This window comes from Chiroxiphia lanceolata, chromosome 6 (assembly GCF_009829145.1).
Source record: "Chiroxiphia lanceolata isolate bChiLan1 chromosome 6, bChiLan1.pri, whole genome shotgun sequence".
NCBI classification, from domain to species: Eukaryota; Metazoa; Chordata; class Aves; order Passeriformes; family Pipridae; genus Chiroxiphia; species Chiroxiphia lanceolata.
This window is the reverse complement of record NC_045642.1, coordinates 28928427-28945249: the sequence shown is the minus strand read 5'-3', so window position 1 is coordinate 28945249 and position 16823 is coordinate 28928427. Positions and strand designations below refer to the sequence as shown.

At 40.1% G+C, this 16823-nt stretch overlaps 1 protein-coding gene across 5 annotated transcripts in view; it reads left to right on the top strand.

Moving 5' to 3' along the window:
• The window catches only part of RGS6 (regulator of G protein signaling 6), a 266760-nt gene that overhangs the window by 2884 nt on the left and 247053 nt on the right, over positions 1-16823 (top strand). For all 5 annotated transcript variants that reach the window (XM_032690524.1, XM_032690526.1, XM_032690521.1 and 2 more), the window contains exon 2: positions 12684-12788. In XM_032690524.1, the coding sequence (XP_032546415.1) occupies positions 12705-12788 (84 nt within the window). In that variant the 5' untranslated portion in view covers positions 12684-12704. The remainder of the gene's footprint in view (positions 1-12683; positions 12789-16823) is intronic.

Here is a 16823-nt window from a genome sequence, read left to right as displayed (position 1 = left end):
AAGCAGCACTGGACTGTTCCAGGGGACAAATATTGCACCTAGTTGTTGGAACTGAAATGCTCCTGGTTCCTTATGGGACTCTTCTCAACTTCTTTATGACTGCATTATTGTCTGTGTCAATTCATACCACAGTATTAAAATTAAAAAGAAAACCTGGGTACAATAAGAAAATTACATTGATGATTTGGGTGTTTCTTGATGTCATACTTTGAGCTGCTGTCACCAATGTGGTGTAAGACAGCACTCTGCCACGTGAAACGAAATGTAAGCGAGAGATCATGGGCCAGTGTTATTACTGAAGGTGTAGTAGTACTTTTAACCCTAAACACTTGCATCTCTGTTAGCATATCAGAGACAAGCTGACCAGAGCTGTGCCAGCCAAGCACATTCAGAAACACCTGGGTGCCTGTAGGTGGTGTTGAGTATCACCCTGAAGTGTTTTTGGAAGATAGTAATAGACATATCGTGGAGAGTTCTAAACTGTTGGATCACAATTTTCCTTTAATGATATAGTGGCTTTTAAATTTTATAAAGGATGATATTAATGTTAGTGAATCCACAATGTTTTCTTAATCTATATGAATTTTACCATGGAAAGACGTTTCCTTGATTTCAGATGGAATAATAGCATATTGTGGTGACTGAGGAATGAACTAATTTCTGTTGTTGTGCTCTGTCTGTGAAGAGGAGCAAGAAAGAGGAGCTAATTTGTGTTTTACTCGTTGGTTGTCAAGCTCTAGAAAGATTGTGGAGTCGAGAGACTGCTGCTATCCACTTGTGTTGCATCATATCTCATACTATTTTTTAAGATCTCTTTAGCTAGTGGCAAAGAATGTGGAAAGAAGAAAGAAAAGCAGATTAAAATTTAAGTAAGCAATAAGGTTCTGACACTTTGACGTTCTGGGAGCTCTACATTGTCATGCTGGAAACAGCTGTCTCTTCCTAGACTTAGCAGCAACAGAGTAAGGCACAGGTACTGTCCTTTGCCTACATGGGTGTGCTGGGGACCATGAGGCAGTGAAGAGAAATTAGTTCTCTATTTTTGTAGGAATCTTCAGTTCCACACTAAAAACATATCCCAGTGGAAAGGGACAACATTTAATCTTTTTTTACTATGCTTATAGAACCTGGTATCAGTTGTGAAAGGTTCACAGGGTAGTTTAAAGCTCCTCAGACTGTTTACTACAAACCTACTGAGCTATTGGGGTGTGTGTTGAGCAAGTGGTAACTAATGGTTTGAAAGGCAGGGTTGATATGTCCAATTTGTTATGTCTCATTTGTTATATGAATGTGGGAAGTCACTTAATTTTATTGTGATTTAGTTTATAATTTCATAAAAGAGAATATCTCTGTCACAGATAGGAAAATAGTTTCAGATTATGGGTTCACTAGTATAACAGCAAACTGGCATGGACATGTATTAGCTCAATTAAAGGAACTGTCTTTATTGGAGTATTATAGTATAACAGCAGCAGTAGTAAAGTATATTAGTATTTATAATGTATGTAGCATATATTGGTATTTATAGTAGTCCAGTTCTGGCATTTTGAAGTTCAAGTTTAGATGAACCACGGCAGTGGAATTTGTAGACTCTGCTGAACTGTATGGGAGTGTGGACTTGAGCTAGCTAATTTAGGAGTGACTTAGACGCTTTTTACATTGCAATTACTGAAGTGATTTGGGTATAATTTGCATCTGAAAAGGATGTGTGCTGTTGTGATAAACAGGAGGGCACTGAAATCATAGTATATTGCATCATGTCCTTGAAGTAGGTGGGATGCAACCAGTTGTGTTCACTTTCACTAGGGGTATTGCATGGTGCCACATCTTCAAGGACACATATGCTTTTGGGTAGTAAATTTCACATTTAGTTTGATTGCAGCATACTTGCAATTTTTCCTCCTCTTGAGATGTACAACCAGCAAGAATTCTCAGCACTTTGGGGTGCTTTAAATGAGATTGTGCAGTCGCCGATCAATGCAGGGGTGGATTAGTTTTATCAACTTGCATAAGATTGCTTGAAGGGAGCTTCATTTTAGCGATCTCTGTTTGAAACAGGGAGTTTAAGTGGAGTAAATCTGAATTTAGAATCTAATAGACACTGAGGCCTGTGGTTTTTTGTTTGTTTGTTTGTTTTATTTTAGTATTTTCTTGCCAGTCTGTATTAAAGCATCCATTATTTTGTGCTTCTCATTCAGTTGTATCTTTGAATCAATTTTCTTCAGTTGTTTTCAGCTTACTAGGTACAGTGTAAAATACAAAATGCAGCCCATCCCCCAGAAGTAGCTTACTGTGGTTGCAATTAGTATTTTCTATGGTGCATAAAGTGCAAGGCACTTGCAGAGATGGTGTCTTTGATGGACCAACTTCATAGAACAGGATGCTCTTAGTACACCTTAACTGACCTAATGCAAAATGATTTTTCAAAGACAGCTTTATACTGGAGAATGGATTAGAAGTCTAACCTCAAGCTCTGTATTATCAGTGCAGTTACTCATTTTCCACAGGGAATGATTCTGGCCAATAAGTTGGCATTGTTGTAAAAAGCCAAAATATAGCTTCAGCTCTCTGCTTTGTAACTGCTCTTTGCAGGCTGATAGTGCGTTGTAAATACTTCTGTAGCTTGAGATCACCAATTCACATGAAGTTCAGAGTTGTGCTGTATCTATCTCTTTGCATTTCTAAATTTCAATACCACTGACACTTGCTTTAGTTAAATATTCAGCATATAGTTGCTATTACATTCTTTGCAGCTATCCTTGGTAACAGCATTTTGGCTCAGAGCCTTTCTAAGAGCCCTTGCACTCACACCAGTATTATTTTATTGGAAGGGAGATTGATTACAGGTAAATACTGCATTTCTTTTTTTAATTCTTTGGAAGAGGGGTGGGTGTATTGGAGGCAGTTTCTTCCTGGGTACAACATCGTTCTGGTCCATTAAAAGTAAATTTAGTATGCAAGTGCCCATTTTAATGATTGATTTCATAAAGGGAAAAAATTGCCTAGTTAATCAGCCACTCTTTGTCAATATTTGCTACCATCCACCCCCATACCGGTTTTCCTTCTGGTTATTTTGCTCTCCTTATTTATCTGTCAGATACTATATTGAGAACTCTGAAAGTGGAAAAGTTCTTCCTGTTAAGTCAGCAATGCTTCCAGCATACCTTGGGGTGGACAGACCAGAAAACAGGTAGGGTATATTTCTTTATTTAAAACTAAAAAGAGAGAATGCCTCTAATTTGGCATCAGGGAAGTCAGGACTTACTTAGTGTCAGATGCCAAGAAAGTTACTTTATATCGGCTTCCACTCCTAGATTTCCTGGGTGTAGTAGCATCCAGTTGCAGACAGTATTTTCAGCATTCTAAAATAGCTACAGATATCTGCAGATTTAGAAATACATAAAATGGAAATGGAGTGTGGCATCATGAGGAAAGGAGAGGAAAGTAATCCACTTCAATGGTTTACCAAGAAGCAATCTGATCATCTACCACGTGACTGAGGCAGATCACCAGTGGCTAACACAAATGAAACAACTGGAATTGTCCATCCTTGGTGTCGTCTGTTAGTTGCGTGACAGGATGAGCACTATCACAGGTGTCTTGGAAAGAAAATTGCTGAAGACCATGGAGAGCATCCTTTTTGGAAGTGGTACGAGACCTTCGTGACCCCTGGTAAGCAATATTCTGCTTAGACTACCACATTGTGAATATTTGTTCTTTTTATTAATGGAAATACATAATTGGGAACAGCAAGTGATTGGAGAGAAGTACCTACAGAAACCTACAGAATGCTCACATTGGATTACACAGGGGGCTGAGTTTAAATTTGCAGACTGTGTATGTCTGCAGGAAGCCAAGCAGCTTGGATTGACACATGTCTGAGAGCTAGTTTGGTCTAAATGATGGCCTTGTCCACACTGCACATCCTTGGCCAGAGGGGTCTCAGACTTCTGGCCCCCAGATGGTATTCTTTGTGGCCTGAAGATAGAATGATCATTGTGTATGGTTTTTTTCCAAGCATAATGTTTAATAAAAACTGTGAGACTGTCCTGCAGCTGGCCAGAAGGATGAAGTTATGCATTGCAGGACTTGAGACATGCTGGGAAGCTGTATGGTGTTGCAGAACCTATTGAGAGACTGATGTAGGAATGGCTAAGTAGGAAGCCAAATCCTATATAAGATCATCCATGCTGATGCTCTGGAGCAAGTACTGATGGTGGAGATCTGTGTTCCCAGACCTACGTCCCCTTAGATTTGGAGCTCTCCCAAAGAGAACCTGGGATCAAACTAGCGATTGAGCATTGTGGGTGATCAGGAGCCCAGAGCTTGCTCCCTGCCCTGTGTGGAAACACAGACATATCTGTAGGATGCTTTGAGGCAAATATTCCACAGGAGAAGCACTTAGTTATGCAAGGGGACTGCACCTTTAGAAAATGTCTGTAAGAGTAGTAGAAACTGGAAATCACAGCCTTCATGAGGATCCCAGTTTCCCTAAAGAGAAGAAGAAGGGAGTGTCTGGAATTAGGTCCTTTCTTCTTGCTCTGTCAGAGTGAGACAGAAGAGTTTCTGCTTGTTCACTAGCCTAGATGGATACTTGCCTTTCATCCTGACAGTTGCAGATTGAGAGTGTTGAGCTCTACTGCTTCAGCACAGGGCTCCCTGTGAACTGGTACCTCAGAAAGAGGAGGAACAGGGTCCTTTAGAGTCCTTGAATTCTCCCAGTGTGTACAAAAATGCTTTCCCACAAACAAAGAGGAATTTGTTTGGCAAAAATTTGACATTAAGTGCAGTTGCTAGAAGTGTTTATACTTCCTTCCTTAAAAAAGGCAATGCACCGAGTATTGTTGATAGTACTGCAGTGCTCAGCACTTACAAGGAGAGGCAAAAGGTCTGGGATGATCTTCTACTAGGAAACTATTTTCGGAGTAACTTCCATTACAATTTGATGTCCAAAACAGTAATTGGAAGGGTTTTCTGATGCTTTAGGAGCTGTACATCACTGATGGAAAGTGGACTTCCTTTGCTGCCCCTTTATGCAGGGGAGCAATGCTGTGCTATCCAGAGTGGCGCCAGACTCTTCAGTCTGTCACTGCTGACTGTGGTGTGGCTCCCTCTGTGGGGACGCCCTGTCCCTGTTTCACTAGCCCTTATGTCCTCCTCATCTGGTTCAGGGGAGGAACATGCAGAACCTTGACCTGCTGGGCACAGTGGTCAGCGGTGCCATGTTAACACCAGCATTTCCCCCTCCTCACCAGTAAGTGAACTGGTGGAGATGGTGGAGTTTTGATCTCAGCTCGAGTCTTCCTGGCTTTTGCTCCATTCAGGTTGGTGTTGTATCATTTCCTCTTTGGAAAGTTACTTTGCTAATCATGCGGGTTTAATTGTGAAGGAGGAGTAGAGGTGAATTGTGCAGTGCTTGGACTGAGCTACACGAGTCGAAAGCAGAGTCTATCCCAGCCAGGGCCTGGGGATCCTCTGGTTGATGTATTCACCTTGATCAACAAGATCACTTCTATGATACGCTGTATGTTGTCCTCTAGTATACACACCTTGCTTGGCATGCCCAAGTCCTGGTTTAATGAATAATAATTAACCAGAAAAAGAACATGAAAGTAAGTTTCTTCACAGTACAATTTTAAAGAGATTTATGTAATGGGTGATAAATATCAACCTAATACTAATGGGTTCTAATTGAATTCAGAGTAATTTTTCCTTCCCTGTCCCTTCCCTCCTGTAACCTTAATAACATGACCTATTTGATCTAAATATTCTAGCAGAGTAGGTAGGGATTTTTCCTATTAGGTAATTATCAGTTCAGCAAATCATGTGGTTATATGATTTCTCAGGTGTGTGAAAAATCATGTAGTCTAGTTGTATTTCACTAATTAGAAAAAAATTAACTAAGTATTAATGATATGAAGTTATATTTTACTCTGTGACTGTGTGCTAAAGCTCTAAATCTCTCATAATTTGACATTAATACTACGTGTCAGCTATAAGCTGCCCTTGAAATAAATTAATTACATAGCATAAAGGTAATTTCCATTTATTGTCACTCAGAAGTGTATTTCAGCTGAGCAGTGCTGATAGATATCTACATTGGAATTCATTTAGTATATTCTGTCTTCTGGGATGTAGTTTTTCCATACTATAACAAGCTTTAATTTTATCTCAGATGTGCAGGAAGTCTTTTGAACTGCAAATTTTGCTTATTAAATTGACAACTTATCTAGTAAAATAAAGAATGAAAGTTGATATATGAACTTGTGTTGTTAAATTCAGGTGATATTTTCAAGAAATAGTTTGTTTCACAGAATTTCTTCTAACTTTGTGTTTCTTCTTTCTTTCTCTGTTATGTATAAAACCCGGATCTATAAGGACTTCTAGATGGGCTAATTTCTACAAAACACATGGGGTAGTGTGTCTGTAAGAGATTTCTTAGAGCAATCTTGTTTACAATAGTATTTTCTTACAGCAGTCAAGGTGTTTGAGGACACTAATGGGAATCTCCTAAGTTAGTGTTAAGCTGTTTGTGTTGAATTTACATATACAGAGAGATTAAATGCTGACAGTATTTATGGATTACAATGTAAAAGTTGTTGTCTTTGAAATTTTATCATTACACTTCTGTATCAGAAACTCTAAAGAGGTGAACTGTGAAAAAAATTATTTTCTTGCTTTCGGAGCATGTATTTGATTGGTTATTCCAGTTTAAAGTTCACCGATCCTTTTTTGACATATGGGAGCCATATTTCTTTGCAGCTTCTGGGTTTTGGGAGGGTGTGAGGACTCTGATCAGATAAGAGAGAGAACTCTTGCTGTGACTCATTGCATTTTGTCAGTGGCTGCCTGTCTAGTCCAGTGTGCTTATGTTTCTTGGGGTAAAAGCAGATGTGCTCTATAATAAAGAATAAAATATAAAAAGGAAAAAATGAGTGAGAAGCAAATGTGCCCTTTTTTTTTAGCATATTTTTGGGAGTACTTTTTAAATGCTTAATAGGCCATCTTTTCCATAAACAAGAAGTTGAAGACTGCTGATTTCCTCCTTGTGCACGGCAGTGAGAGAATGGTTAGCACAAATGGTTTTCAATATTTTTTTTTCCCCATTTTCAATCACTTTAGCTGCTGAGGAGTCCAGAATACTGCAAGTATTGCTATTGTCAGAAAAACAGCTGTGGGAAAACAGCATCTTTGAACATGAAAGTTGGAATTTAGAGGCCATTTATTTTTTGTAAGAGATGCATTTGTATCTAGATTGCTGGTGTGTGGATGCAGGCTGGTATGAGTTAGCCCCTGATAATACAGCAAACTGCCTGTAGGAGGGAGGAGCTGAAGTACTCTTCAGGTAGTAATTGGTGAAGATCTTAGTTGGAGGCTGTGTGTGACTACTTCTAATTTTTTTGAAAGCCTAAATAAATTGTTTGTTTTCCTTCTTCTCGGCTAAGTGTAGCTGAAATTTCTTTATAAGACCAAGCTGGATTCACTTCTCTGGCTGATGCATCACAAACATGTGCTTAGAGGAAGGTTGAGAGGGCAAACCGGTTTTCAGTTTCTGTAGTGTCGTAGAGTTGACTTTCTGCTTGCATTCCAGTGGATGGGGCTGACATGAAAAAATGTGTAAAAAGAATAGATTTCAATGGTATCCCTTGAAAAATTAGTCTGATTCCTTCACACCAGGCTACGAGGTTTTGTTGGTTTGTTTTTTATCAGACAACTGTGCAAGTCAGACATGGACTTTCACATACAATTATAATAATTAAAGAGTTGCAAATGCGGCATGTTAACATAGGGTTAGGGTAAAAAACCCTTTACTTTGAACATGAACAATTTCATTTGTGTTTGCAGCTAGTAGCCTGCATCACTAGAGCACTAAGTCTGTGTTGTCTACCCTTCTCCCTGGCGTTCTTTTCCCTGGCAAAGACAAAGAGGTGCTCTCTTGGGGCTATTCCAAAATTGCTCCTTGGTCAGAAGTGTTATTGCCTTGTAGCCAGTGGTTTGTTTGTGTTCATTGGGTGTTAAGTCAGTGCCACAATCCTCAGGCAAGTGAGAATGCCCCATTTGAGAATTGGCTTGAGATCAGACTTTAGTATGGCAGGAGTACAGGAAAGCAATCCAGGAGGTTCTGGGAAAGCATTGACTGTAACTTTCTGATACAGGTGGTGGAAGAACCAATGAGGAAAGGTGTGCTGTTGGACCTTATACTAACTAAGAAGGAAAGTCTGGTTGGAGATGTGAAGATTTTGGGCAACCTTGGCTGTAGTGACCACAAAATTGTGGAGTTCACTATTCTGCTAGGAGGAAGCAGAACAATGAGTAAGATTGCAGCTCTGGACTTCAGCAGAGCTAATTTTGGCCTCTTCAGGGGCCTTCTTGGAAGAATCCTGTTGGAATGTGCTAATGGGAAGAGGGGTCCAAGAGAGATGGCCAGTATTCAAGGATCGCTTCCTCCACACTCAAGACTGGTGAATCACCAACCCTAGGGAGAAGGTGTGGAGGAAGGAAGACTTTCCCTTGATTGAGGAGGATTGGTTTAGAGACCGTTTAGTCCAACTTGACATCCACAAGTCTGTGGGCCCTGATGGGATGCACACATGAGTGTTGAGGAAACTGGCAGATATCATTGCTAGGCCACTCTCAATCATGTTTGAAATGTCATGGCAGTCAAGAGAAGTGTCCAAGGACTGGGAGAAAGCAAATGTCACCCCAGTCTTCAAAAAGGGCAAGAAGGAGGACCCAGGGAACTACAGGCCAGTCAGCTTCACCTCAGTCCCCAGAAAAGTGATAAAATGGCTTAACTTGGAGGCCATCTCTAAGCATGTGGAAGACAAGAAGGTGATCTGGAATAGTCAGCATGGATTCACCAAAAGGAAATCATGCTTAACCAACCTGATTGCCTTCTACAATGGGACAACTGTCTGGATAAGTGAGGGGAGAGGAGTGGATGTTGTCTACCTGGACTTCAGCAAGGCTTTTGACGCTGCCTCCCATGACATTCTCACAGGCAAGCTCAGGCAGTGTGGACTGGACGTGTGGACAGTGAGGTGGTTTAAGAACTGGCTGAATGGCAGGTCTCAGGGAATTGTGATCACTGGCACAGTCTGTCACTAGTGGTGTCCCCCAAGGATCAGTACTGGGCCTAGTATTGTTTAACTTGCTCATCAGTGACTTGGATGAAGGGACAGAGTGCCTCCAGCAAGTTCGCTGATGATGCAAAACTGGGAGGAGTGGCTGACTCCCCAGAATGCTGTGCAGCTCTACAGAAAGATCTCGACTTGTTGGAGGGATGGGGAGAGAGGAACCTTTTGAAATTCAACAAAGTGTGGGGTCCTGCTCCTGGGGAAGAATAACCCGATGCACCAGTATAGGCTGGGGTCTGACCTGCTGGAGAGTAGTGCTGTGGAGAAGGGTTCTGGTGGACAACAAGCTGTCTATGAGCCAGCACTGTGGCCAAGAAGTCCAGTGGAATCCTGGGCTGCATTAGGAAGAGCGTTGCCAACCGGTTGAGGGATGTGATCCTACCACGGTATTCACCCCTGGTGAGGCCACATCTGGGGTCCTGTGTCCAGTTCTGGTCTCCTCAGTACAAGAGATGTGGAGCTTCTGGAGCAAGTCCAGCGAAGGGCTATGAAGATGATTACGGGACTGGACCATCAGTCTTACGAGGAAAGGCTGAAGGAGCTGGGCCTGTTCAGTCTCAAAAAGAGATGACTGAGGGGGGGAGATCTCATCAGTGTCTAAGTATCTGAAGGAAGGGTGTCACGAGGACAGAGCCAGGCTCTTCTCAGTGGTGCCAAGCAGTAGGACAAGAGGCAATGGGTAGAAGCTGAGCCACAGGAAATTCCACTTGAATATGAGGAAGAACTTCTTTATTATGTAGGTGACTATGTACTGGAACAGTTGCCTAGAGCAGTTGTGGAGTCTCCTTTTCTGGAGATACTCAGAAGCCATCTGTACACAATTGTGAGTATTGTGCTCTAGGGGACCCTGCTTGAGCCAGGACATTGGATTAGATGACCTCCAATACTCTCTTCCAACACCAACCATTCTGTGGTTGTGTGAAGTAGTCCTGCATCGCTGGGTGCTGAGCTCCACTCAACTCCCGTATGTTAAAAAGCACAGGTGTAATGGGATCCTTGGGACCCAGCATTGCTGTGCTTTCACCTTGAAGAGCCAAGAACATGCTCTTGTCATGTCACTGTCTTATTTTATCTGTAGTCTTTTTTTCCTGTAGAACACCATCTGACAAATGATTATGTGGTTTTGTTTGTTTGCTGTTTTTTTTTTTTAAAAGCAATCTATAAGAAAGAGAAAAAAAACTTGGACAATGGTCAGAGCCGTCACAATTCCTCAAAGGCCCTAGCTTGGCCTGCTGAGGCCCATCTCAGCAGCAGCAATGCCTGGGCTATGTGGAGGGAATGTCCACACTTGTGTCTGCTCCAAGGTGCACCTCAGTCCTACCTTGTCTCCAGCCTTGTTCTCTGAAGTATCAGAAAAGATCAAGTGAGCTGACAGTATAACAAGAGAACAGAATTTGTAAATGTGGACGTTCAAAGTGAATAATGCAATGAGTGAAGCGCAGCTAAGTAATGCTACAGAGGGCTTTTCGATTAGAAATTGTAATTTTGTTCTTTAAAGATCATTGCTCAATTGAAAGTTAATTGCAATTGTTTTCTTTTAAAGTATGCTTATAAAATCTCACATATAATGTAAGCGGTGAATGTGGTCTTTCTATATTGCAGGTGAAGCTGAAATTCGGGTGACTTGACATACGCTTTCAACTCTGCTTTGTAATTGCCTTCAAAAAGTTACATAAAATCTCTACCCTGTTCTTGATCCATTCAACTGAGTGATGATAACCTCTAGCCTAATACTTCAGTATCTTGAAATCATGACTAAGCAGTGTTGTGAAAATGCACATTAGTGTAAATAATTCAAAGTGCTATAATTGGAAAATGCTTTACCCTTCAACATTTGTGCTATTTGATTGTTTTTGCATCTAATAATCTTGCTTAGAGAATTTATTATGTTTCCTTTTTAGCTCATGACCTGGCACAACAGTATAGTGTTTGGGCTTCTAGGAAACCATGAGGTTTAATAGGGGTAAAAATAAATTTATTTCCTTTAAATATAAAACAGCATCTAAATTGGTCTGAATATTCCTTGAAAAGGTGATTTGTATATATATTATTTAATTTGAGCTTGAACTGTATTACTGAATTTCAAAATTGGTATGTGCATGTACAAATGCATTTGTGCCCACTCGTGTGTGTGTGTGTGTGTGTGTGTGTACTCATACTTTATATAGGAAATGAAGGAATCTGGATTGATGTAGATTATTAAACTTTGGTGTCTTTTATGTCTGCTTAAAGGGGTATCTCAGCTGCTCTGGCTTCAGTGAAGGATGCCACATTACAACTGTAGCCTTTTCACTGCGGAGATAGGACAGAGCTGGGATGCAGTCTGAGCTTTTCTGATTCTGGCTCTTGACTTGTCCTTGGGAGCTGATAACTGACAGCTAGAATGGCTCAGGGCTGTACTATACATATAATTGTATGCTATGTATGTATATTATATACTGGGGCACTTTGTCGCCTGTGGCAATGTGAAAGTGGGTAGAGGAAGGAATAGAAAAGTATCTTCCATAAGTAAGAGAGACAGTTTAGTGGTGAACTGTGTTTTAGAAATGAATGTGTAGATTATGCTTGTGTGAACATAGGTGCTTTTTTTTGTCTTAGTTTTTAATAAAATATGTTGAGATGGGACGTTTCAGTACTTTCAATGTTAAAGAAATTGAACTTGTCAGGCAGTTTTAGTGCCAGTGTCTGTACGAGGCAATGTTACTTCTGAGGTTAGGAGAGGTCACCAAACAGCTCCACAGCAGCCTTTAATTTGAGATGGAACTTGTCAAATATTCTGGTGGAAATAAAATTTAAAATATAACATTTGACTTAGAATTTGAAGTGCCTTCCCTGCACCAGGCCCCTTTTTTCCTTTATTCAAACTGATGCTGTTGCCTCAAGCCTGGCCTGACCTGGAGGAGATGAGGCAGCAGTTCTGTGCTTCTAGAAGATAAGGAGTATTACGTGCGTGCGGTTGTCTGCCTGTCCTGCTGCCTGTTCCCAGCTGTGTCATGAGAAGAGGTGAGGGACACTGCTTACTCTGAGCAAGCAGCTGTGCCTCCCTGGTTCCTGGCTGCTGCTCTGGGGTTGTAGAGAGCCGTAAATGACTTGAAGTATCTGCAGGCGACAGTCGGCAGTGTGACTGACAGTCTGCTGCACCCCCCAGCTGCAGTGGGGTTTACTCTGCATCACAGCAAGCTCTTTATCCTTCTTGGCTTTTTGTCTGCAGGTACCTCAAAGATTCTAGAGAAGTCAAAGCTGCTTGTGCTATATAGCAAGGAAAGGAAGTGTGTGAAGTATTAATTGGACTTTCACTGAATGATAAAAAATCAAAATGGGGGAAGAAATGTGTGTGTGATGACCCAAACCACAGCTGTATGTGCTTGGCGATCCTTATTCTTGGGGCATTATCCTGTAGACAAGAGAGTTCTGACACAGTGTGATAAATTCCTGCATGGGTTGAAGTCTGGAGTGTGATTACCTCTGTCTGCCTGCCTTGGAGGTGTCCTTGCCATGCTCCAGCGCAGCCTGAAGCGATGCTGACTTTTGCTCCTGTCCTTGCAGTTTGAGCGACAGGAGGCAAACATGGCCCAAGTGCCCGCTGATACGAGTAGTGCGGAAACTGCTGACCCAGAGGAGAGTTCTCCAAATATGATAGTCTACAGAAAGGTAAGGATTTGGAACTGTTTGCAAAAATCCCTTCTCTATGTGTAAAAGGATCCCATGCCTCTTTTGAAGTCAGAGGTATGTTTCAGAAGGCTTGGAGTTTTCAGAAAAGGAGGTATTTAAAACTACAGCATTTGAAAGCTTGAAAGTTGTATTCTGCTCGGTGAAAGCATTTAAGCTTGTTAGTATAAAATATTTGACAAAAAACTAATAACTTAAATTTTGTAACTTTTTGTGAATAGCTGTGATATGGCTTTAGCTAGTCGTTCAAGATTACCAAAGCTAGCTAAAATAATTGTACATACCTTTCAAGTTTTATCACACTAAGGATAAAGCAGCTGCCGTACAACAATCTTTTAGTAACATTTTTTTTCTATTTTCATATTTTGATTCTTCACAGTTTTGATTCTTTCACAGTTTGATTCTTTGCAGGTGGTTGTTCTTACTTCCTATTGCCTTGCTTAAATGAAAAAAAAGAGAATTTTCTCAAGTGCTAGGGAAAAATGAATTAGAGAAAGGTACACTAAAAGCAATATCAAAGAGCGTTCTTTCACCATGATAAAATATGTTATTCTGAAGTATGTTGGAGGCAATATACAAAATGAAGGAAAGCAATCTATGCAATGCCATTTGCTATGGCATTGTTTTATTGTGGGGTCGGTGTATCTGTTAGCTTTGAAATTCAGTCTTTTTATAGTTTAATGAAATAATGTAAATATCTTTTATTTAGCCTGCAAAATATTTCTTATGTAGTATGGAAAAGTGCTGTATAGTTCTGACAAAAAGAAAATTTCTTATAGAGCTTAAGTAAGCTACCATTCTGTTAACTTAAGAGCTACAATGGTAGCTCAGATCAAATTTCCTTTTGTAGAATGATCCTGGGTAAAATTACTGAAATGGGGTGTGTGGTTCTGTTTTCTGCTTGCGTGACTGCAATCCTGATGACTTTCATATGCTGAGAAAATACTTTAGGTTTCCTATAGAGCATAAGTTGTTTAAAGTGTTACTTTTTGATAACCATAGTTTTGGTTTAGGTGTTCCATATTTGGTTTGGAATCTGGAATTGTTAACATGGGAAAATTTTCTGGGTAATGTGTAGGCTTGTTTGTTTTGAATGTGTTATGAACACACTTTGGCTGCTAATTTGGAAGTAGCAGTAGTCGGTTAGTCAGATTATCTTTTTAAAACCTGTTTGCTCAGAGGTCCAACACTCCAGCAGGTTGAAGTAGATATGGAGTATGAAAGAAGTATTTGGTTGCGTGATCTAGAATTAGGGCATTAAATCTGTGACTCTGCAGAGTATCTACTTACTTGTCCTTGAAAACATGGTTTTATTTGTGTGCCTCACTTTCTGTTAATCTTATGGCATTTCTACTTAAGGATTTCTCAATTTCTTTGCCTTTTTCTGTTTCATTTTTGTCACTGCAGGATAGGGCTTGAGAGTTATCAACAGGGAACATACTCATACCATTTGATTCATCTCTCCTTACTGGTGTTCCTCAGATGTCAGTATTATCAACCTTTCATAATGCAGTCATCTGTCAAAATACGTAGTTGTCTTTTAGAATAGCATGTCCCATGCATTGTGCAGTAATACTGTATTCTGTATTGTCAGTGTTAAGCTAACACATGTCTGTCAGGTTTTTGTTGCTTTATAAGAAGGGTTAATATCACCTATTCTTCAGAGTAATATTCCATTGGTAATTAACTTTCTAAAGTTAATTAATGTTATTTTATAATATAATTTTTATGATAAACTTATGTCTAAATTCATGTTATTTCTGGTGTTAGTATTAGATATTATTTGTTATTCTGATATTATTTTTGATATTAGTTTGATATTAGTTAGATGTATAAATAATGCATCAATTATATGTTCCCTAGCGCTGAAAAATCATATGCAAAATCTGAGACAAGGCTTTTATTCTTTTGATTATCTCTCTCCAAATGAATGTTTAGCTCTTCATCTCTCATTTCCTTTCAAATGACTTGATTGCTAGTAATGAATGAGAAAAGCACTGCACTGGACTCCCTGAAATATTGAACACAATCTGCTGGAATACTGTACAGTTCAGAGTTGGTGTTGTGTCACAGTAGAAGAAAAAATTTGCTTCTCACAGCAGGGATCCTGAGATGCAATTGTTGATACCCCTTAGGAAGAATAAATAGGAGTGGGTTTCAATAATGGGACCACAGTAAATCCCGCTGTAAGTGTGAACTATTTTGTTGCTTATCATAACTGTCACGTTTGTGGGTTTTGAGGGAGGAAAGCCCTGCAAGTAGAACCCCAAATTGTTCATACTTTCTTTACTGAGAGTCACTGGAGTCTATTTGAAGCTGATATACCAAGAGGGTGGTTGTAGCCTGGTTTTCTTTATAGTCACTAACAAGAGATAAACACATTTAAAGGACAAATAAGACCTTAGGTGGTACTGAGTGTCCCTTTGGAGCAACCTCTCTTTGTTTTGTTTATGGAGAAAAGCCTAGAACAGGCTGTGCTCTTTATTTAGGTAGGTAAAACTAAGTGGGATGGGTTTTGGCCATGCAGAACAAAATAAACTAATTTATTTTGACTCAAATTGGTTCATGATATTCTCTATGGACTCCTACAAGCAAATGGATTCTAACTTCTTTGATTGCTACAGCAGATGGTCTCAATAAGAGAAGTCTTATTTTCTTCTACCTTCAGTGTTAACCTTTTGAGGTTTGATATTTATCCGTTTGTGAGGCACGTTACTTTTTAATCCAAAGTGTTCAGTGTTGTCTCACTGTTTTGGAAGACACCTCTGTGTGAATTAGTGTAGATGGACTTGTTAGTGCTGGTAGTGTTTCGGGTATAATTTGCCTCACCCTACCCTTGTTGAAATGAATTTTACCCTACACTGCACGAGCTGTATTGACTAGGTCTCCGGTGACAAACCTAGTACCTAGCTGTCAGGTACTTATGTCATATGATAGACATCTATAATTAAGCAAGCTGCATTCCACTCTTTGGACTTGTGCTTCCTCTCGTCTGTCTGTATGTCTCAGTGCTGAGCCCTAAACTGGTTATACAGCTATGAGTAGTGCTGCAGTAAGGATGTGCTGTAACTTATCTCGTGTGGCGTAGTGATACCTAATGAAAAATGTAAGGATGCTGCAGATACTGCATTGCCATTTAAGTAGTGCTCTGTGAGTAAAATGTAGGAACCATGTTTTCTTTAGTCAGTCTGGCCACATCTGGAGAAGATGCTAATACGTTTTTTTGATGGAATTGCTCCTGGAAGAGTGGTGCACAGTGCTTAGTCTGTTTGCAATGCGTTACCCTCCTTTCCACAGGAGCAGGGAGTGACATCCCAGTCTTCACTTAAGTCTCTGAGTGTTGTGTGGGTGCTGCAGCATGGAAGGAAAAAAATGCAACAAAAAGCCAGTGAGAGGAGAAAAAACACTCCTAGCAAACAGTAACAGAAATATCAATTGATTTTTAAATGCCTGTCACATTCCCTTGAAATCCAGCTACCCTTGATTGCCTTTCTGTCTTCCAAGTGCTGGGTACTGTGTCCCAGGGGCCCTTCGGCTCATTGTTCCAATAATCCACGTCTGAAAATTCATCTTTTGCAGACAATACTGAAAGACAAATGGTTCATGGACACCTTCTGGCACCAGATCTATTAGGTGACCTATTACCAAAATAACAAAATAATTTGGCAACTCAAATCTGCTTACAGAAAGGATGCTGGAAAATTGTCATGTCACCGAAAGAAAAATTGAAATATTTAGGGTTTGACTAAAAACTAGCTGAAAATACCAATAAGGAGGAGTATCTGGGGAATATAACAAGAAGGATGAAAAGACAGAAATTAAAATCTAGATTGGATAGCAAGATGTACTTGTTCCTGAGAGAGATCTCTTGTAATGGGGAAGAGTTTGCAAACTGTACTGTTTAGAGATATTTAGAACCACTGTGAGCATACATACTCTGAGGGGTGTCAGAGAGTACTATCAAAGAAATGACCTGCATTATCTGATGGTTGATTTCCATTTCTGCTTAATTTTTGC